Below are 22,471 nucleotides of genomic sequence, written 5' to 3' on the forward strand. Positions count from 1 at the left end.
CCTGGCAGGAGCTGTGCAGAGCCACAAGGGCCCCTGAGCCTCCTTTGCTCCCGGCTGAGCCCCTTCCCAGCTCCCCCAGGGATTCTCCAGCCCCTTCCCAGCTCCCTCAGCTGCTCCAGACCCTTCTCAGCCCCATTCCCTTCCCTGGACATGCTCCAGCCCCTCAGTGTCCTTCTTTTTGTGACCTCAGAACTCCAGGTACCTCAGCAGTGCCCAGCACTGTCCCCTGGTCCTGCTGCCACACCAGTGCTGACAAAAGCCAGGTACCATTGGCATTTTTGGCCATCCAAGCCATGCACAGCCAGGTTTTCTAGGAGAATCCTGTGGGAAACAGCATCAAAGGCTTCACAGAATTCCAGGTAGACACTTCCACAGCCTTTCCCCCATCCACCCTAAGCAGGTATTGAGGTTTTGGCTGGGATGGAGTTAATTTCCCTCCTGAGTAGCTGGTGCAGAGCTGTGTTTTGGATTTAGCATGAGAACAATGTTGATAACAGGGTAATGTTTTAGTTGTTGCTAAGTAGCGATTACTCTGAGTCAAGGACTTCTCAGTTTCCCATGCTCTGCCAGTGAGGAGGAGCACCAGAAGCCAGGAGAGGTGATCTGAACCAGCCAGAGGGATATTCCATAGAATATCATGCTCATCATATATGATTTATGTGATCTGTAAATGGGGGGAGTTGGGCAGGAGGGGTGCATCACTGCTCAGGAACAGGCTGGGCATCAGGATTTGTGCACCACTCGTTTTCCTCAGGTTTTATTCCTCTCTCTCATTTTGTTATGTCCTTTTCATTATATTTATTAGTATTAGCACTGCTATTATCTTTGGCTTTATTCAGTTATTGAGGTGTTCTTCTCTCAGCCACGGGTTACCCCAGCCAGACCCAGGGCAGCAGATTTTGGCTGAGCAGGACCTGCCTTTGACAAAGCTCTGCTGATCCCCAGATTGTCCTGCATTCAGTAAAGGACGGAGATCTTCCTTATCCCTCCTTCTGCTGCCTTGTAGAGCAAATTGTAGGAGCATCCCTCCTGTCCCTGTGAGCTGCAGCAGCTCTGGACAATACCTGAGTTTGCAGAGAAACTGGAGCATTACTGAAAACATCTGTTTTTCTTTGCTTTGTCACATATCCATGAAATAAATGCTGAGCAGTATTATTACTATTAACCTTTAGAAATGTTTTCCCTTCTTCCCCCAAATTCTCCAATCTGGTTGTTCTTTTTCATTTCCTGCTAGAAAGAATAGCTTTTAATAAAAACAAAAAACCCCAAACCAAAGAAATTCATTATTATTCCACAGATGTCTTCTGCCTGCGAGAGAAGGCGAGAATTTAAAGGGACAAAACTGTAGCTGGATTTTCTGTTAACCACTTGGTAAATCTCAGCCAAGCTGGGATAATGTGGAAGAGGCTGGAGGAAACTGTGCTAGAGTGGGCATGTGGGGATGATGGAGCAGTGGGTGTGGAACAGCTCAGCCCAGACAGCTCAGAATTTGTTCAGAAATGATGAGATTTGAGCTATATGGTGGTGCTGATGGATAAGCATGAAGCATCCTGAAGACTCATGGAACTTATGAGGTGTTCTGTTTTCTTAGTACCTCACCCTGCTGGAAGATGCTGCTCCCCAAATCCAGGAGTCCTTTTGCACTTGGAGTTTTCTCTCTGTTCTCAATGTGATTCACTGTAGCCTGAAAATTCTCTGCAACCTTTGTGCCAACCCTTCTGTCTGCTCCCTTGCCCACCCTGTTCCTCATCCCTGGAGGTGTCCAAGGCCAGGCTGGATGGCATTCTGAGACCCTGGGAGAGTGGAAGGTGTCCCTGCCCATGGCAGGGGCTGGAATGAGATGAGCTTTAAGCTCCCTTTCAATCCAACCCAGTCTGGGATTCTGTGATTCTTTGGGCCAAATCGCAGTTTGCAGATCCTTTTTGCATAAAACCTAGCCTGTCCTCTGTCCCCACTTCTATTTTGCAGCTTTTTCTGCAGCAAGTCTTCCATAATTCATGTGTTTGCTGTTTGTGAAGCAAGGTTTTCATGCAGAGGAGAGCTCTGGTTTGTGTAAAAACACATCCTGCACTTGCACAGACTTACCAATGCTGAGCCTGGCTCACCTCGCTGGTGCAAGTGCTGCTGGGCTCTCTGCTTGGATTTGAGCTCAGGAATTCTTTGAATCTGAGAGCTGATCAAACCCACAACCTGTGTTAAGGCCCACTGAGCACAGGCTGTGTAGGTGATACCATTTATACTTTTTTCCCTTGGCTTGTTGGTGTTTTATTCTTCTTTCCCACACATCTCTATCCCTTCTTTATCTCATCACACAGTGGCTTTCCTCCACTTCCTTATGAGGTTTTTTTTTTTTTTGCCTTATCTCTGTGGCTTTTCCCTGTAGTCAGCACTCAGTGTGTTTTTTCTGGAGCTGGAAAGTCTGAAAGTCTCAGATATTAAGAGAGTCTAATGAATGTAATCCCTGAGACTTTAGCCCTGTCGAGAGCAAATATGAAAGGCGGATAAAACCTTAGATGGATTGAGAAGTTTGATAAATTAAAAGATAGAGACAGGCACCTGAGTCCACTGCACGGTGACACTGAGAGCGCCCAGAGCCTGTTCCTATCTTGGATCTTTTTGTTTGGGAAGAGCAGTAGTGTGTGAGGTCTTTTCCCTTGGGGTCCCTGGTCCACAGCAGAGGGTGGGGAGTGTGCTGAGCTCTCCAGCCCTGCCAGACCCACGGGGCTGAGTCACCGTGGCCACCGTGTTGGTTCTTGCTGGGGAAGGCTGATAGGATTTCAGCTCCCACATGATGAAAGCCTGGTGTGGGAAACCCATTGTGCCACCTCCTCCTCTTTATTTTGCTGTTCCCTCTCCTCCTTTGGGTGGGGCTCTCTGTGGTTTGTTGCTGTTTTTTTCCCCCTTTCCCTGCGAATTCCTGTTTCTTTGCTGACATTTCCCACCACAGAAGTTTTGATTAATGCCGGCTGCACACCAGAGCTTCTGAAATTCATTGCTTTATTCCCTCACTGCAGATCAATAAATAGTAATGTTTTATTTCCAGTGCTTTGCCTTACATCACAGCAAAGTTCAGCGTTCCTCCTTGAACACTGCTCTGTGTTTGAGTTTGTGTTGCTTCAGCACATCAGCCTGCAGTTTGTTTCCCTGGTACAGCCAGGGGCTGTGCATTGTGTAATCTCCTTCCTAAGCAGCCCTGCTGACTGCAACCCGAGTGGAAGAGGCAGAAACAGGTCTGAAATGCTTCAAATTTCACTCAGATGCAATAGATCTAAGGAAAAGCAGTGGAGCACTTCCTCAGGGATGTTTTTCCAGGCCTTAGAGTGCCTCTGGCAGTTCTTAGGGCCAACTGCTGTAAACATGTTGGACTGAGTGAACAGAAGGTTTGGACCTTGAGTCTCACCCCTAAAGTGAGGCCACCTTAAGGAGGGAATCAGACCTCACTCACAGCTGGCTCTCCCTCTCTTGCCTGTCTGTTGGAGGCACTTTATACTTTGAAAAGGCACAAAAAAGGGTTCTTGTCAGTCTTGGCTCTTACATCCCATTGGCATTGTTGGGGTCACCATGGAGGGTGGCTCTGCAGAGGCAGTTCACAAAATGAGAGGATGGATGAGTATTTTGAGTAATTTCACAATGCTGAGCATGCAGGTACATTACATGTGCACTTCTACCTTTTTTTCTGCATAATAACGAGACAAACATAAAATGCCTCTGCTTCTTTTCACTGTTGACAAGTGTCTTTTCCTTGTTCAGCATCAAAAGTGTTGTGTCTAAGAGACTTCCAGCCTAGTATCTTATTCACTGAAGAGTTTTAAATATGGATATATGTGTGTTAGACCTGGAAGTGGTCCCATGCAAAATGTAATGAAGCTGGGCTGCTCTGACCTCTGAGCTCCAAGGCGTTTGTTTTGGCTCCCTCACAGAAACCTGCAGTATACAAATTGGCACTTGTAAAAATGTTCAGATAAATCAAAAAATGGCACGGGGGGGAAAAAAGTTTCAAACTGTTTCTTTTGGGATCCTTGGCCATGCTATTTTGGATGTGTGTTTTTGTGGCAGCAGGCAGTTTGTTGCTTGAAGAAAGCTGAAATATTCTAGGAAGTCGGGCTAGCTGGATTTAGATCTCAAGTGATGCCAAAACTAATATAGCCTGTAACTAAGTGAGAGTGACTTTGCACAGGGAATGTCAGTCACCCGCAGCTTTGTCTTACATTTTCATAGGAGCCTGTAAAAAAAGCAAAACACAAACAGAACCCCGGCAAACGTGGGAGCTGCTCCCATCCAGTGGAGCTGAAGTTTCAGTGCTCCTCATCCTCAGCCCGGGGAGGGGCTGGCTGGAGGGATGAGGATGAGCAGGGAATGCCTGCGGTGGTGGGAGCTGGGCTGGCCTGGAGTGCCCTCTCTTGGCTGCTGCACACCTCACCTTTTGGGAGGGAGAAGGGAACAGCCAGCCTGGTTTATCACTTTTCTGTCCCAGCAGGATGGGCTGCACTGGTTCTGCCCCAGGTTTGCTTCCCAATGTGTTCTGAGTGTGGGTGTTTGGTGCCCATTTGGTAATCAAAGCCACAATAAAGCTGCAGCTCCAGGGCTGCATGCAGGACTCTCTGAACTCATGGGGCTCTTAACATTTCAGCAGAGCTCAGTTTTTTTAAAGAGATTTCATACTGCCCCAAACCCAGGCATCCCAGAGGCAGCAACTGCAGTGGCCCCTGCCTGACTCTCCACTGCTAAATGAATCCAGAACAAACGGGGCTCTGAAAATAAGGAGGAAAATTTGACACCTGGACTCTGGCAAACATTTGTGGGTTTTGATGAGGAGGGGAGTGGGGGGGAGAAGGGAAAACCTATGGTTCAGCATAGTTAAATATATGGTGTGCTAAGTATGAATAAACTGTGGCTATTTTAAACAAGTTCCTAGAACCCATGGCACAGGGGGGAGGACAGCAGCTACAGCACAGGAGCTCCTCAAAGGGTTACCTGGGGGCCACTGTCCTGGGCTGCTGCTGCATGGCAGGGGGCAGCTCTCAGGTTTACACAACTGGCAAACGTTCCAAAAAAACGTTCCTTCTCTTAAAAAATGAGCTTTTGACTTCAGGGGGTTTGTCTCCTCGCTGCTTTGCAGTCCGATTCTTTTCCTCGTTGCTCACGTGGATCATTATTCACTGGTGTAAAGGAATCCTTCAGGAAAGGCAGAAGTTCCTCTTTAAATGTGCCAAGGCTGTTCATGACGATTTTGGAGGTCTTTTCCAGTATGATTCGTGCTCCTTTTAACATGGCTAGTTTGCCTGGGATTGTCCATTGCATTCCCCTTGTGCTCTGATACAAAGCCATGTGATAATTTATTGAAATATTGAAAATGTATCACTTCTGGATTTGGGGACAGAGTTGCAAACTCCATCCCAGTAAACGAGCCTTCACTTTAAAGCTGAGGCTGAAATCTGCTCCTGCCTGCTGGTGACTAAAAGTCACTTCGAGCCAAGTAAAATGAGTGTAGAGCCTCAGGGTAGGTGTGCAGTCACTCTGGTGCTCTTTGGTAACTTGGAATGGTTCTAGCTGCTCTGTTAACATGGAGGCAGCCCTGAAATCCCACTGTGGGGGTGAACTTGCCTTTTAACTATACTAACTATATACAAACTGTACCTTTTGCACTTAGTATAGAAGGAAAGGATCTGCTTTTCATCCCGTTGCAAGCACTGCTTTCTTTCAAAAACAAGACAACAGCCCTCATGGCTCAGTTGCACTCACCATTTAGAAAATGTGAATTTGGTGTTTGCTGTCTTGTTTTAGCAGGTGGCTCTTTAGGGTGTGCTCGGGGTCGAGGGTAAATCATAAGGCAAGGTTTCCAAAAAAATCCCAGTGTTCCTTTGGTTTAGATAAGGAAAGCACAGCGCAATCCACCGTTGTGGTAGAATATTAAATTACAGAGAGAATATGGATATACATGATTGCACCTTGAGGTTCAGTGGGTCTTGTGCAGTTTTTGTTGCATTCCTCGTGGCAATCCCATCGTGATTCAGGCACTGGTGAGCCCTGAGGTTCTGAGCACTGCTGGTGCTGCTGCTGAGCTCTCCCTGTGCAGCTCATCCCGCTCTTCTCTCCCTGTGCAATAGCTCCCTCTGCTTGAAATCAGCAGTGGAATTGTTTCCTACTTGCCTGCACAACAGTTTTTAACATGGGCCCCCTTTTGTAAGACTTCTGCTGCTCTTCATGGAGCAATTCCAGTGCATGGCTTGTGCTCGTGTGTGTTGTGAAGCAGGGAAAATAACCACATTGTCCTCAAAACCTCTCTGCCTCGAGCTGCTTCTTTGCAGGATCTCTCTTCCTTTTGGAACACTTCTTTGCAGGATCTCTCTTCCTTGTGGAACACTTCTTTCAGCTAAATTATCACTTACCAAAACATCATGTTTTATTAAGCAAAACTGTTTTTATTTCAGTGGTGAGTTGAAACAGGACTGAAACATCAGAGATGTGGTAGTTGGGCCACTGACCCTGCACAGAAACAGCTGATGGTGAGATTCCCATGTCCTGCTCAAGTGGTTCTGATCCAGAACCCAAAAAAGAACTGATTTAGATCAGACAGAGCAGGGGTTTGGATCTGGTTCTGCCCCATCCTCAGCCAGCACCATAATTACTGGGCCAGTCCTTCTCTCACAGAATTTTGTCAGCTTATCTGCATGTGTGAGGGAGGAGTGAATGCTGGGTTTGTTTCCTTCGTTTTTTATCAATATAGCTAAGCCAGCAAAAGTCATATTATAAAAGCTGTTGTGTCAGCAAAGGTGTTGTTTTGCTGAGAGAGCATTCACCCATTCAGGGAGCCAGCATAAACCTCCCTGGCCATGGCAAGACGAGCCCATGGTAGGAAAACTTGCTGGTTTAGTTCTCCAGCAAAGCCTGCCTAATGTGAACAGTGCCTTGCTTGCTGGGAAAGGGCTCTCTGGATCCTGGGTCTGCAGAGATGTCCAGAAGGTTTTTTTCTGATTTGCAGTGGAGCGAACCCCCAGATTAAAACCAATTTAGAAGTCTGTGCTGGTTCCAGGGTGGTTGGGGTTTGCTGGCAAGAACAAAGGGCAGCAGTAGCTTCCATTTTCTGCATCCAACACTTAAAGCAAATCTCTTGTTTTTCCTTCATGTTTTGGAATCCCTGTGGATTCCTCTTCTGAACTTGCTGGGCTTTGGTTCATCCCTGGAAACCTCCTGAGGGGATGCTGTTGGAAGCTCAGGGAATCCTCCCTCGGCACCAGGTGCAGCAGGTTTGGGCACAGACAGCTCGGGCAGCTCGAGCACCTTGGCACAGGAGGTGAGCACAGGGAGCCTGCTGGGCTTGGCTGCCAGGACGTGACACTCAGGAGGAAACTTCTTGTGTGCACTGCGGATAAATTGTAAAATTATAAAATTGTAAAAGGGCAGCATCGAGCAGCAGAACAGGAGAGAATTGTTGCTGATCTTTATTAACTTGAATCCAGCTCCTGCGTGGCTCTTCCTGCTGAACTCTAATTTCACTGCTCTAATTTCAGCCTTTTACAGATATTACAGGCATTGCCTCATATGTTTGCACATACCTTAAAAAACATGTGCCCTTGGAAAGCAGTGTACAGTCATATAAAAATAAAGAGCTTAAAAAGCATTCCTGTTTTCAAATTAACACTGAGGTGCTGAATTCATGGTGGTCTTTGTGATTTGAATTTTGCCCTTTTTTTATCCCTCCCATGCCCTGAATAAGATGCAAGTCCTGAGGGAAAAATAGCCCATTATTGTGTATTTGGAGACCCAGTGCATGCAAAGAGCATTTCTGAACTTTATGAGCCCTTAGCAAGGGGGAGAAAGGCTATAATTGCAATCTTAAAAAAACAAATCAGGAAACAAAAATATATTTAAAAAATTTAAACCCCATATGTTTGGGGTTTTTTATATCTTTCTGCCAGTATATAATAATTTACAATTTTATTGGATTGAGAATAATTTTTTTAATGAGTGAAGGCATGATAGAAATGGTACAGGACACAAAGCAAAGGCTAATACAGGATAAAATAGTAAGTGAAGTGGATATCTTTGCATCAGTTTACAATGAGTGTAATATTTTGTGCTTGACACTCTCTGTACCCACCACTACAGTGTTCCTTGCCTTTAGTAATAATCTTAGTTACTCCTCTGTTGCTGTCTCCTGTTCCCTGTTAAGGTGGAGAAAATGTCACTTCCAGGTTGTCACGTGGAGTCGACAGAGCAGAAACGCTGCGGTCACACACCCCACATCAGCTGCTATTTCTTCAGTATTTGGGGCTTCCTTTTGGACTTCATCTTTTGAATTACATTTCTGACGCTGCAGTGGTTCCTTTTGCCATCATTTCTGCTGCTCTGAAGCCCCTGGGTGACGTGCAGAGCGGTTATTTTCTGTGACATTAGCACGTCCCGGGCTGGATGGAGGCTGGTGGAAGGCTGCCAGTGTTGTTGTTCTGTTTGCAGCTTGGCCTGGCTGTGTCTGTGTGTGTGTAAGGAGAGGGCAGGCAGGGTATCGGTCACCTTTCAGATCTTAGCATTTCTTAATGGATTAGGCAAGTGATGGAGTATCTTCCTTTTTGCACAATCTGAACCTTGGCACTGTTGGCAGACAGCTCTTTTTGAACGTCTCAGCAGGCTTCAGTCCCGTAGCATCAGAGGATGAACGTGCTTGAGTGCTCCATACACACCCCAAACCAACACCAGCTTTCAAGGCCTTCACTTGGGGGTGTTTTTTGTCATTTCCCCCCCAGGACCCCTTGGATCCAGCAGGCACAGCCATTGTGATCAGCTCCCTGGTGGCCGGCGGCGTGGCCGAGCGCGGCGGGCAGATTTTGCCGGGCGACCGCTTGGTGTTCGTCAACGAGAAGCACTTGGATGGTGCCACCTTGGCAGAGGCAGTGGAAGTGCTGAAATCCGTGCCCCCAGGGACAGTTTCCCTTGGGATCTGCAAGCCTTTAGTGGTAAGAACTGGTTTTAATTTATTTTTTTTTTTGTATTTCATCCCACAGCATTTCTAGATGGGGTTTGTGGGGAGAATTCAGCACGTGTGCTTTTGGGGAACAGCTGAGCTGCTGTGCCTTGAGAGGGCCAAAAGTCCTGGCAAATGGGCAGCTCAGTGTCCAAAACCAGCATCCTCAAGTTCCTCCTTCAACTGGGAGATGAGCCTGGGCAGACCCATGAGCACTGTGCACAGGCTCCAGCACCTCAGCAGCCCAGTTAAACGTGTGCTGGAGCCCATTTCTGTCTCAGACACTGCTGAGGGCTTGCTTGAGCTCCATTGACATCAAAGAAAGCTACTCTGTTTGAAGTCAGACTGTAAATTCAAGCAGAATTTCCTTTTTCTGGAATCAAGGCTTTGGAACAGTAGTTTACTGGGGAATGCTGCAGTATTGTTCATCAAGGGCACCCAGGCAAAATTAATTAAAGCCCCAGTTAACAGAAAGGGCTTGTAATTCAAAGTGGTAGAGGAGTTGTGAGGTAGGAGTGTAGGAAAGCTGATAAATATATTATTTCCTTTTCTAAAAATTGGTATTTCATTGTTTATAACCTTGTGTTTGTCTTCCCTTCCTACACATCTCTTTAGGTCTTAGTGCATCTGAACCAATATGTTCAAAGAATAAAAGCTGTTGACTTCTCAGTTTTTGACTTCCTATTTTTATAATTCTTTTCCAATGGCTGGTTCTCCTTCTCCCTTTTAATTTATTGAAAGATTTGGGATTTTTTTGTTGTTGTTGTTGTTTTCCTGACTCATTGTTTGGATTACCTTTTTTAGGGAGAAGGCAGAGAGGAGGAGACAATGCACGGTGTGGATACCAGCAGCATCAAAAGCAGCCCTGGGTCTCCAGAACCAACAGATAACACAAATTTCTCAGTAATACTTGAAGCACCACAGGTATTTGGTTACTTTTTTGGTACAACTCCAGTTTATACAGACAGGAAATGATGTTTTAAGTAAAAAATACAGTATGTTTTTCAGATAAGACTGAAAGTATTGGATTCCCTCTAACAGCAAACTGTGCCAAGTGCATTGGGAGCACTTACCAATGCAGCTCCCAGACTGCCTTATCAAATTTATTATGTCATTAAAATACCTTGGGTTACCTTGGATATGAAATAGGAATGCTGTGTTGTTATTGTAATCAGAAGTGGTGGGCTCAGCTTTGCACAGAAGGTAAAGTATGGAGGCAGAATGCTTTTAATTATCATGAAGCAAAACAAGAAAGTAGTTCAGAGTATAAGGCACTCCTGAAATACTTTCTTCTTCATAGCCTTCTAATGTTCTCTGTAGTGATTTCTTTACTCTTGCCTCAACTCTCCTCATCCTTACTATCTGAGAAATAATTCTGTTTACTGTGGGAAGATGTGGCATTATAGATAGTGAGAAACTCAGATACCAGGGTAATAGGCAATAATATTGCAGTTCTCACCGGTGCAGAGCAAGAGAGATGTGGATATCTTGTAACTTTCATCTGTTCTCAAGTGCTTTGCAAAATTCATGCTGGTAAATGTATTATTTTTGCACCAGAAAATACAACACATAAAGGATCATGCAGAACTGCAACACAGGAAGAAAAATAAATTCCAGATTTTCATGGAGCTGAGCATGTGTACCTGTCTCTGGGTGCAAAGCTGTTTTTAATGCTGAAATGGTAGATTAGAGCATCAAAAGGAGAAGTATTGTAGGGTAGATGTGGGTATACTGTGAAGAAATTAGCCTGGATAATGATAAATTATATTTACTGGTTTTCACAATGTAAAATGGCATTTGTTGTTGGAGGGGTTGCAGAGAATTTATCCTCTGCCAGCTTAGATGGGTTTTCTACTTCCTAAATAAAAACAATGTCATTAAGTATTTTTAAAGAAAATATTTTATCTTAAAGTCCTGAAACTGGAACGATCAATTTGGACAAAACACCCGCAGGGGAATTTACTTGCATTTTGTTTTGCCTCATTTGTGACAGCTTTGGTAGTAGCTAAAATTATTTTTTATTATCTTACCTGCTCACACGGGTAGCCAGGAGTGGTGTGTCCTGCTGGCTCCCACTCTGAGACACTGGCAACCAGAATTTCAGCCCCAAAATGATGGAATTTGAGGGTTTTATTTGCTTCAGTGTCGTGTTTGCAGCATTCCCTGTAGTGTTGGTGGTGTCTGGTGCTGCAGTGCAGCAGTCAGGGAGGATGCAGAGCAAACTGCTGGGTCAGGGACACAAACCCTGTGTGGTTGTGGGCAGAGAAAGCTGATTTATGTGCCCTGGGCTTGGGGAAGTGTTGGGAGAACGACGCTGCAGGAGCCAAGGGAAAGGAGGTGAAAATGGAGAGAATCAGGATCTCTTCAGCCTGGGTGTTTTGTGAGATTGAGGTACACAGATCAAATGGATTAAAGGGACATTTAATGCTAGTTAAATTAATAAAATGGGCTAATTTCTGGGTTGGTGGTGTTCTGCTCTCGTGCCAGCTATTGGCTGCTTTGTTTCCTTATGCTCCTGCCTCTCTCCTGTTTTCTCTCCTGCCTCTCACTTGAGTTATACAAACATCTTGGCAGTGTCTGGGGCTTTCCTTCTGTATTTGTACAAATGTAACAAAACAGGATCCTGACACCGAAGGTCAGGAGTGGAGCAGTGCCGTGGGGAGTCTGGGAAGGGCAGGAAGCAGAAACAAAAACATTTTGAGGAAGGAGTCCTGAATCTGTCCATTGGTTTCGGAGTCTGGGGGCTCGGGGTGTTGAAGTTGGGTTTGGGGGTTCTTTGGGCCACAGAGACTTGGTGGCGTGAAGGAAAAAAGGGGAAAGCTCTCAGTGTGTGGCAAAATTCTGGGATAAGTGCAGGGCATAAAATCCCAGCTGCCTGTGCAGCCCCACTGTGAGCCAACGAACAGCACCCCATTCCATTTGGGAGAAACAGGAGTTGATGGAAGCTGGGGGAGCACGTGACAAATCCCAGAAAAAGAACTGTTGAGTGAGATCTTTCAGAGTGGGTTTTAGTACCTTTTCCCTCCGTTTTGCTGTTTTTTTGGTTGGTTGCTCTGTGGTTTGAGCACTGTTCTCCTTAAAACAGGAAGGTAATGAACAGTCATTTATATCTTTTTTTTTTTTTTGGGGTATGTGGGTCTTCCATTTCCCCTCTGCCCCAGGTTAAAAGTTGTATGGAATATCCAAGGTAGGGGCAAGACAGTATGGCTTTTATTTGGGGTTTTTTGGGGGGTTTTAAGTTGCTGACACTGTTGCATAAGCAAACTCTTGGGCTGTTTATTTAGCTGATGGCATTTTAAGAAATGTTCATGCATTCATAAAGCAACAGCAGATATGTCTGAAGCACAAAGATACTTTAACTAGATTTATATGTACTTTTTCCTATGGCTGTTTTAGTGTTAATTAATAATTTCATTCCCTAACTTCAGTCCAGATTGGTTTTTCTAAATGGCTGCAGCAGTATCTAAGCTGTGCGACTTAAATTTCTTTATGCTGAAAAAAAATAATTGCACTGTCTGCTTTTGGTGCTAAAATAATAAGTCAGAGAGTCTGTTTTCTTTTAGAAAATGCAAAAGGTAGAAGATTTTAAAAATCAGGATGTACTTTTAATGCGGGCAAAAAATCAAGGATAGCTTTAAAAGAGTGGAGTGGAAACATGGTGTAAAATCCATATTCCTTTAATGACCTTTGCAGGGTTTCAGAGACGAGGTACCTTTTAAAGAAGAACTGGTTGATGAGCCCCACTTGGACTTGGGAAGGTCATTTCAGCTTTCTCAGAAGGATGATGAGTATGGGAAGGAGTCCTGGGAGATGTGTGAGTTTCTGAAAGCCAGAGCAGAGGACGTGGAGGAGGAACGGGAAATGTTGGTGGATGAGGAGTATGAGGAGGATTCAGACTTCCTGAAGGGTGATGATGCATCAGGTGGAGAGAAGACAACCTCAGACAGGAACCTGGACACAGAACGATGGGCAAAGCAACTGGAGGCTGCTGAAATGCAAGATTTAAGAGCCAGTGTTAACCTGAGTGCCAAAGAGTGCCTGGAATATCCATTCAGGAAAGATCAAATGGTAAGGAATGCTGTGCTGAGCATAGATCCCTCAGGGAGACTCCAAAACCAAGCCCTCAGGACTATCTCTAGGGTTTTAACTACTAGAATGTAATTTATTAAATTTTGTTTAATTACTAGAATTTAATTTATTAAACTTACACATTTGATTTATTGACTTGTGTACCTCTAGCAGACACCAGTCTATCCTTCTGTACATTTTGGAAGGTTTTTAGGAACTTATTGTCTGTATATTTACCTGCTGCAGTGAAATATGTGGTTGGTGTATTTACAGGTATCCTGAAATTGTCTTTTTACCCAAAAACTGGTGGGTTTGGGGTTTTGGTTTTCTTTTTTGGAAGCTGTGCTGATATGGGGCATGTCAGTAACAGCAGAATGTCACATCATGGGTTTGAGAGTCCAGAGGCTTCAGTGAAAGGAACTCTCTGTTTTCCTTATTTTTTTTAAATCCAAATCAGTTCCTTCAGCCAGATTGTGTAGTTGAGTAAAAAATGATATGGTGGAAGGGATTGTGGCAAGGATAGTGGTGGATTAAGGAGCAGGAGACAGGTTCAAGTAAAATGCAAAACTCTTACTTATACATCTTTCTCAAGTACTGAGAATTATTTTCTCCTTCTGAGTCCCTCACCAAACAAAAAGCTGATATTATCAGCCTCCCATGCACCAGCTTCTGAGACATGTGTGCTTTTTACATTAAAAAAATGGAGGAAGAGGATTTGACATCACAGCCACAGAGAATTTCAGGTTTTGTTTGGCTTGTCCCCTTAAGCAGTATGTGTATAAACAGATAAAAAGAAGTTTCTACTGGCAGTTTTATACCAGAGTGCACAATATTAAATTTATTTGTTTGTTACTTATAAAAAACAAATGAGCAAGAGTAAAGAAATTTTTGTCTGAATTACAGGTGAGGAGAAAGATACAGTTACTTTATATTTCAATTGTATATAACATTTCTCATGCCTCTTCTTAATGCAGTGCATAAATGAGCAGTTAGTATTTAAATGAGCAGTTAGTATTTCATAGTTACCTGAATAAATATGAATGTAGCTGAGGAAATGTGTATGTTTGCTGTAAAAATTAATGTTCCTGTCAAATACCCCTGTGTAAGTTAATACCATTGCTTTCTAACTTTAATTACTTCTTTTCTCCTCTGTGAAGTGTGAAGAGAATGCTGCTGTAAGGTCACACGTTTCTGGAACCACAGCTCCCAGCAGCTACCAAAAAGACATATTTGATACTGAAACTACCCAGGCAGAAGTGAAAACTGAGATGAATTCAGGTTTGTGAGAAGGTTTCTCCTTATCTCATAATTTCGTATTTACAAATTTCAGTTTTTTACCAAAACAAGAATATTTTCAAATGAGAAAATATTCAAATCAAGGGTTCTGCAGGCTCAAGGCAGTCTGGCTTTAAATGAGTTTCAGCTTTATAATCTTGCTTCCTCCTCCAAATCTGACCAGTGATAAATAAATACAGAAATAAAGTGTCAGGCTCTGGAGGTGACTGCAGCACAACCAGAAATTTCCAAGTGATCTGTGTGGTAGAAAATTGCCCCATATCCTGGGTTTTGGATCTGTGCTCAGATTTTTCCTTGTCAGATGGCCACAGATGGATGGTTAGGATTTGGTGGACTCATCAGAGAAATAAATTTATCAACCTGCCTGAAGTGGCACTCCCTGCTTGGTTGGAAGGAGCTCCAAGCCCTGTCCAGCCTGGCCTTGAACACAGTTGGAGCCAGGTGGGATAAAGGGTTTAATTCCAAGGGTGAAATAATTGCTGGGTGCCTGGACAGAAAAAGCAAAAGTTCACATCTTCCCCCTTTTTCACATCTTCCCCCTTTTTTGAGGAAGGAGCTCCAAGCCCTGTTCAGCCTGGCCTTGAACACAGTTGGAGACAGGTGGGATAAAGGGTTTAATTCCAAGGGTGAAATAATTGCTGGGTGCCTGGACAGAAAAAGCAAAAGTTCACATCTTCCCCCTTTTTCACATCTTCCCCCTTTTTTTCTTCAGGGACAAAGCTTCAGAGTGACTCCAAGAGTTGGAGCCAGGTGGGATAAAGGGTTTAATTCCAAGGGTGAAATAATTGCTGGGTGCCTGGACAGAAAAAGCAAAAGTTCACATCTTCCCCCTTTTTCACATCTTCCCCCTTTTTTTCTTCAGGGACAAAGCTTCAGAGTGACTCCAAGGGACCTGAGCTTGCTGCTGATCCAGAAGCAGTTGGAAAGGAAGCAGGGAAAGAGGAGAATTCTGTTCTTCCCAAGAGCCAGGAATCTGGGAGAGTAACCACCTTAGCTCAGCCTAGAGCAGCATCAGGCAGGTATGGAGGAAGATTTCAGGTTTTGAAAGACATTGATTTAATAATCTTAACAGTGCCCTTGCTTTACTCAGCTGAATCATGATTAAAGGCTGTGTGGAATGCTCAGACAGAGACAGAGGCCTGTAGCTTTCACAGGAGAGGCAGTTTGGGTTAAAACCTGAACACTTCCCATGTTTCCTCCCTTGAATATTGGGACAGAAGTGTGCAAGTGGCTCTGCCAGCACTGCAGTGAGGGGAGTGTGGAGGTGGCCTGGAGGAGAGGGATGTAGCCTTTACTCATGGCTCCTTAAGGAGCTCTCCTCCTGGTTCTCCCTCCCCTTTGTTCTTCCTTTTGGGAAGAACAGAATTCACTCAGGGCTCTCAGACCTCTGCAAGAAACTTTAGTGGTGCTGAGGAACCTTGAGCTGGCATTGCTGTGGATACTTGCTTTATCTGTCCCAGTCTTCCCCCACCAGTTTGGGGTCAGTGGGTAGTGGAGCTTTTGGGGCCTGTTGATTCCAGTCCTCAGTACTCCCCTAATTTCATCTAAAATCCTCTCTCAGAGGGCAAGCAGCTCAACAATAAGGTGAGAGGATTGTTCTGTAGGGTTTAATGGAACACACAGGATCTGTTCTCCCACTTGGATCATGATCTGCTTACTGGTTTTGGCATGTTTATATCCCTCTCCAAGCATCACAGCATATTTATCAGAAAGTAAATGTTAATTGCCTAAATAATCATTTCCAATGAGTAAATGCAGTGCAGATTTGTGTATCACAGAGCAGCTTATAAATTTGGTCTGCCCATCATGTTTATTTCTGGAGCATTCCTTAAGTACATTTAAACCTAAATACAAAAATTCCTGTCTGGTCTGTTGACTCTGTACATTTGCTTTAAACTGGGCAGTGTGAGAAGGTGTTGCTGTCTCATTGCCAGATACAAAATATGTGAGGAATTGTGACCTGGCATGGGTGATGCCTCTTTTATTTTTTATTCCTCCCCTCCCCTGTGCCCCAAATTAGTGAATTACCCGAGAGAGAAGAAGGAGAAGGAGAAGAAACTCCAAACTTCAGCCACTGGGGACCACCACGGATGTATGTTCATATAATCTTATTTTTCCTTCCCATTTACCTCATGTCTTTTTTTCTGTGAGCCACATTAGTTCTTCTTGGGTGTTTTTTTTTCCTCTCCTCCTCTGCCCATAACTTTAGGGTACCTGTGTACCTTGGGCTTTCCTGAAGACAGGGAATTTTTAACAGATGTTCAGCAGAATTCTGCCTTCTATTTATACAGCTGACTTGGGAGAGCTTGGCTGGTTTAGGTTGTGGATGACCTACAAGTTCTTGCTCATTTAATAACCATTATAAATGCACACAGTGCTGGGCTGTCTCCCTTTCCAGGGGTTCCCTGCTAAACCCCCATGGCAGCATTCCAAATTGCCAAGCCAACCTTTTTAGCCACATCCTTGTTGTATTGTTAACATTTTTAGGTGAGCTGTTTTTATGGTCCCGAGTAAAATATGATGAGAAAGTTCCTGCTTGAGCTGATGAATGTGCACTGAAGTCAGTGTTCAGAAAGTGGTATGAAATACTTCATTATTTGTCTAACGTGCCTCTTGCAGGGCTTCCCATTCCCAGGCACTTTGCTCAAGCTGAAAGGGGATGAGTATTTACTTGAATATCTGACTTTCTCTGAAATAAAAGCCTCTGCCCAGTGGGCATGGACTGGCAGCAGAATTTGGTCTTTTTGTGGGGTGAGATCTGCTCAGGGTGCAAAGTCAGCTCTGTTGAGAGCATTCTCAGGCTTCTGACTTTATCCCTTTACTCTGTTAAATCTTCTTGAAAGACCAGGAGCTTACATTTATTTAAGGCTTTGCATTTGTAGTTTTAAAAAAAAAAATTGTTTGAAGCTCTTGAAACTACCACATGTTTTTTTCAGTGTTGAGATCTTCAGAGACCCTGAGGTGTCTCTTGGAATCAGCATTGTTGGTGGACAAACTGTCATAAAGCGCCTGAAGAATGGAGAAGAACTTAAAGGGATCTTTATCAAACAAGTTTTGGAAGACAGCCCAGCAGGAAGAACAAGGGCTTTAAAAACTGGAGATAAAATACTTGAGGTAAATGCAGATAAACCTTCCTTTTTAGTCTAAGAAACAAAAATTGTCTCAAACAGCTTTGGGTGGAGAGAGGAACAAAATACTGCCACCACTTCATGAGGTATTGACCACACTTTGTTTTGAAAACCAAAGGAAAGTTCTGGTGGTGTTTCTTTTTCTTTTAAGGTCTGACTATGGAGCTCTTTTAACTTTCTCCTCTGTATTTAAGAAAAGATGTGTCCTGGTGTCTGAGGGGGAAGTGAAAAAAATGGGAGTGTCCTCCTCCTGTACAAATGAGGAATAAGTTACAGCATATCTGTGGGCATAAATTAAATATATACAAGGACACAGAGTGTTCATACTGAATTATGGGCTGTTATTTTGTGCGTGTGTGGATTTAGAGTGGTTAACTGATAACCACTGTTTGGGATAAATCCCTGATTCTGGCAGGTGCTGTGGGCGAAAATGTCATTCTTGCCTCTCACCTCTGGTTGATTTTTTTTACTCATTTTTCTCCAAATTAATACTTCAGAATCTGGGGTGCCAAGCTGATAGTGCTGTTCAGGTTTAGTTTACAAACAGGTAAAACTGAAAGAGTTAGATCTAATGTTATGTAACACTCTAACAATCTTATTCCTTATGTTTTTATCTAGAAGAATTGGTTTGGGCAACATATGGCCATCTTTTAATTATGAATACCAAGTAATACACTTTTCTTTAAGCCATCATCGAAACATACTTTACAAATAATTACTCTTGACTGTTTTTGATGCCTTCCTCAGATACACTAATCTCCTGCAAGTGTGTGTGATGCCTTGTAATGACTCTGTACCTAATAAAAATAAACACTGTTTGTCAGGTTTCTGGGGTGGACCTACAAAATGCCACCCACAAGGAAGCAGTAGATGCCATCAAGAATGCAGGAAATCCTGTGGTGTTTGTAGTCCAGAGCCTGGCTAATGTACCAAAAGTAAGTTTATTTCTATTTTTGTTCCAAAACTTAGTAAATGCATAACATGCATCTTATTTTAAACTTGGCTAAACTCCTTTCAGCCAGTTCTATCAACTTTTGTGTCCAAGGATGGATCCTTTCAGTCAGTTACAGACCAATTGATCGATTGATTACTTCTCTGGTCTAATTGGAAACCTCATTTGTCTAATTTACATGGAGTAGATATAAATCTGTTGACTAGGTGTTAATTCAACTCTCCCACCTGTGTAGTAAGAGTCTGGCCCTGTGCATTTTAATTTGCCCATATTTCATAATCTAGAAATAAACTCTGTTATCCAGAGGAGCAAAGCTGGAATTAAAATTAGTCAGATTCACACCAGCAGCTCCTTGTGGAGTGTGTCACCAGAGGGACCTGAAACAGTTACCTGGGAGCAAGTTAATTTCCAGGAGATTTGAGGCATCTCCTCATCTTTGAGGCCAAGGCAAGAAACTTTTTTAAGTCTTAGTAAGAGCAAATACACAATTCTACCTGCCTGAAGTACACACAGAAACTCCAGACTTTTGATGTAAGAATGTACTTCAGTAAATCCACTGAAAAAGTGTAATTTATAGACTGCACTGCAGTGCCCTTTCACACTGGGCAGAGTGCAGAGGGGAGCTTTGTTGTTGTCAGGAGCTGATTTTGGATGTTTGTTTTGCAGATACAATTCTCTCTCTAATGTGGGCAATGTTACATTGGTTTTCAGGTGGTTTCTCCTGCCCAGACTAAGGGAATCAAAGTCAGCAAAGATCAGGATGCAGACAAAGAAAATAAGAGTGATAAGGTATTTATTCCATTCAGTGCTGTACCCAGGTTTTACTAAATCAGATGGTATAATAGCATGTATTCTAACTCTGTGATAAGCTTCCTCCCAAGTCTGAAATTAAATTTGAAGTGTTTTGTTGAAATATCTTTGATTCTACGACTTTTTGCCAAATTCCTGCCAAATATTCTGACATTTATTCTGTGGGTGTCTGCTGGGTGCTGAAACCCTGTACTTAGCACAGCTCCTCACTGTCATCTGTCTGAAGTACCTGGTTTGCTCCGTGTGGAGGCAAATTGATTCCCTTTGTTCAGCAGAAACAGAGCAGTGGCAACATGTACACAAATAATATCCTCAGTGTGAGGCTGCCTGGAATCCAGTGAAATCACCTTGAGGGATGATGAAATCCACAGAGTCTCCTGCATTTCCCACAGCTGTGCAAAATGAGGAAATGACCCAGGGGTCTGTGGCTGCTCAGCTAATTGTGAGGCAGTTACTGCACAGCAGAGAAGTTTCTCTTTTAAAAGAGAAAAAACTCTGTTTGGTAGAAAACAGGGAATTTGTGTTAATAAGGGAATAAGGGAAAAATCTAATTTTGCATTTTCAGCTGTATCACCATCATGGCCTTGGTGTTTTCCTGTGGGATTTGTCCTGACTGAGCAGTGTAGTTCAGGTGCTTTGAGGGTGTGAGAGCAGCAGGAGCAGAGACAGAATTGATGCAGACAATAAGTTTTGCCTGGTGCAGTTTAACTACAAATAGGATGAAGTTTCCATTTGATCCTACTCAGCACTCTGGTGTTTGTTGGGTACTTGAGAGGACCCTTTTACCTCCAAAACTTTTTGTAAGGCTCCTTTCAGATCCTGTCAGGGACAGGGAGCAGCGAGGCTCAGTTATCAGAAAAGGTGTTGGAAGACATGCTTTCATGCCAGAGGATAATAGTTCCAATGAAGCACTTACAATCCCCTTTTCTTGTGTGTGTTTTTTATCTATATTTCTCATCTCAAAAGCTCTCATCCTCTGGCAACGTGCTGCCTTTAATCTGCAGCACTCCGGTGTGTCGCGTTCTGCGGCGTTCCGAGGTTAAAGAGGGAGCCTAATCTTTTTCAGACCTTTTTCATCTATTGCTGCTATAAACTGGTGGGTGGAATATAGAAGAGCTCCAGTGCATAAATATGTAGCTCCTTTTTGGCTTTGAACATGGGCTCACAAAGCAGTGGTAGTGCACTTCTGTGGGGCCGTCTCGGAGTTGGAAAGAGTTGCTATTAGTGGATTATTAGTCCACATCCCTATGGGGAATCACTGATATTTCTAGTCCAGTCTTCAGACACTCACAAAAGAGTTTAAAAGCAGCCACATCCAGCTGGAAAACCTGCCTTTTCCTGTATCTTTTCAAATGCTGGGGTTTTTTCTCTGATTTGTTGGCGTTTATCCTCCTCTATTGATCTGTTTGTTTCAAAATGAGCACTTTAATTTCTATAAAACCACTTAAAACAATAGTGGACGAGCCAGATGTTGGCATTATTTTGCTGGTTGGCTGTGTAAACTGTGCTTCTGCCTCTGTGTTGCTACAAAAGCGTGGTGCAGTGGAGGAGCCAGGCACAATTTTCTTGTCTGGATTTTCAGTGGGACAGGAGAGAGAAGAGATATTTGTCCCTCTGAGCCATAGAAAACTGCTGGGTAAGCCTGGGTGCCTCGTGTAATTTCACACAGACTTTCTAACAAAAGTTTAAGGTCTTAAAAAGCCAAAGGGTCAACATTTAGACTGTAAGTTATTACTAAATTACAGCAATAATAAAGTGGCTCATTTGTCATAGGCAGCTGAGAGTGAGGCTGCAGATTTTCCATCTTTACCTGCTCAGGAAAGCAGAACCCAAGCCCTCCCTTGGTTCCTGGATCATCTGGATTTTGCACACTTCTGTCTGTGCTGGCTTCAAGAAAAAAGTAGGAGGCACCATTAAGTGTGTTACAGCCTTTTGGAAAACAGCTGTTGTGCTTCCAAGTGCTCTCACTGCACTCTTCTGCTACTGGTGGATTGAATTAATTCCATTTATTGTTGTCTTCTGTGTTCAGTGCAGTGCTTTCCTGTTAAATGGATGAGATGACAGATATTTTTACCTCTCCAAATTTTCCACATATTGCAGCTCACTACTTGCACCATTCTACACAAATTCAGCTTCAGGAATTTAAAAATCAATACGCAGGTTCAGCTTACATTGCGCACAGTGAAAAAAAATGAAATATTATCCTGGGCTTGATGTGTTTGGGTGTTGTGTCATATTTCCCAGCCACAGGAGGAATTAATTACAGGAATTCTGGGTGCTCTAATGGCATCTGCTCCCTGGTGTTCCCTCTCTAAAGTGCATCCTGCTATTAGGGATGGGGATTAGCAGTGGGCTTGCAGGGGATGCAGCTGAGCATCATTTAGTGGAGCAAAGCAAGGCAGGACCCAGTTCCTTGGATCTGTGAAACAATTGCTGAGCTGAGCCAGAGCCTCTCCAGCCTCAGAGCCTGCTCTGTATTCCTGCCATGCGCCGCTATATGCATCATTATAGGAGCTGCCTGTATTTATGTGAGGTAATAGAATTTTATTGGGAGATATAATTCAAAACCTTTATTAAATTTACGCCAAAACACGGACGGGCTGTGATGTTTAAATATTCATGGATGGACTAAGAGGACTGAGTTCTTATTTTATATATATTTTTAAAAATTGATGTTTATCAGCACCAGACAGTTTTGTTATGGAGGCTTATAAGAAACTGGGTATAACTCAATGTTTGCTTTTAACCCCTTGTTAATGTTCACACTTTGATGTTTTTGGCAATACACAAGTATTTTATCAACAAGTAAATGTGCATGCACAATTTTAAGTATTTTAGTTTCTTTTTCTTGATGTTCAGTGTCACTTCTTGCTCTGCTTTCTTGCACAAAAAACCTTTGCTGCAGAATTTAGCATTGTAATTAAGTGCTGTGTCTGTGCACATGCAGTGCCACACACAGTGGGATTTTTTAATGTTCTCAGAGGTTACAAAACATGTAACTCGTTGTCTTTGAATCCATCAGAGAAAATATGGGGCTCCACCTCCCATGAAGCTGCCACCTCCTTACAGAGCCCTCGAAAGGCACCACGCAGAGGAGGCTGCTCTGGATGAAGAGGAGGATGAGGATGCTTGTGCAGAGGGTGAGTACTGCTCCAATCATTGCACCGGATCACGTTTGTGGGACGCAATCAGCTGCTGATAAACCTTTTATTGCCAGTGGGAAGTGGTGCTCAGCATCAATCCTCAGCCTGGTTT

General features: G+C 43.6%; 1 protein-coding gene across 6 annotated transcripts in view; it reads left to right on the top strand.

Moving 5' to 3' along the window:
- Nucleotides 1–22,471, top strand: part of PATJ (PATJ crumbs cell polarity complex component) — a 138,924-nt gene that overhangs the window by 39,418 nt on the left and 77,035 nt on the right. For all 6 annotated transcript variants that reach the window (XR_005627700.1, XM_039711657.1, XM_039711659.1 and 3 more), the window contains 10 exons: nucleotides 8,745–8,954; nucleotides 9,767–9,886; nucleotides 12,656–13,030; nucleotides 14,188–14,308; nucleotides 15,189–15,345; nucleotides 16,347–16,418; nucleotides 17,263–17,440; nucleotides 18,279–18,389; nucleotides 19,118–19,195; nucleotides 22,239–22,356. Coding sequence is in view for 5 of the 6 variants with exons in the window: in XM_039711657.1 (XP_039567591.1) it covers nucleotides 8,745–8,954; nucleotides 9,767–9,886; nucleotides 12,656–13,030; nucleotides 14,188–14,308; nucleotides 15,189–15,345; nucleotides 16,347–16,418; nucleotides 17,263–17,440; nucleotides 18,279–18,389; nucleotides 19,118–19,195; nucleotides 22,239–22,356 (1,540 nt within the window). In the remaining variant the exon portion in view is untranslated. The remainder of the gene's footprint in view (nucleotides 1–8,744; nucleotides 8,955–9,766; nucleotides 9,887–12,655; nucleotides 13,031–14,187; nucleotides 14,309–15,188; nucleotides 15,346–16,346; nucleotides 16,419–17,262; nucleotides 17,441–18,278; nucleotides 18,390–19,117; nucleotides 19,196–22,238; nucleotides 22,357–22,471) is intronic.

This window comes from Passer montanus, unplaced genomic scaffold (assembly GCF_014805655.1).
Source record: "Passer montanus isolate IOZ18808 unplaced genomic scaffold, ASM1480565v1 scaffold25, whole genome shotgun sequence".
Lineage (NCBI taxonomy): Eukaryota > Metazoa > Chordata > Aves > Passeriformes > Passeridae > Passer > Passer montanus.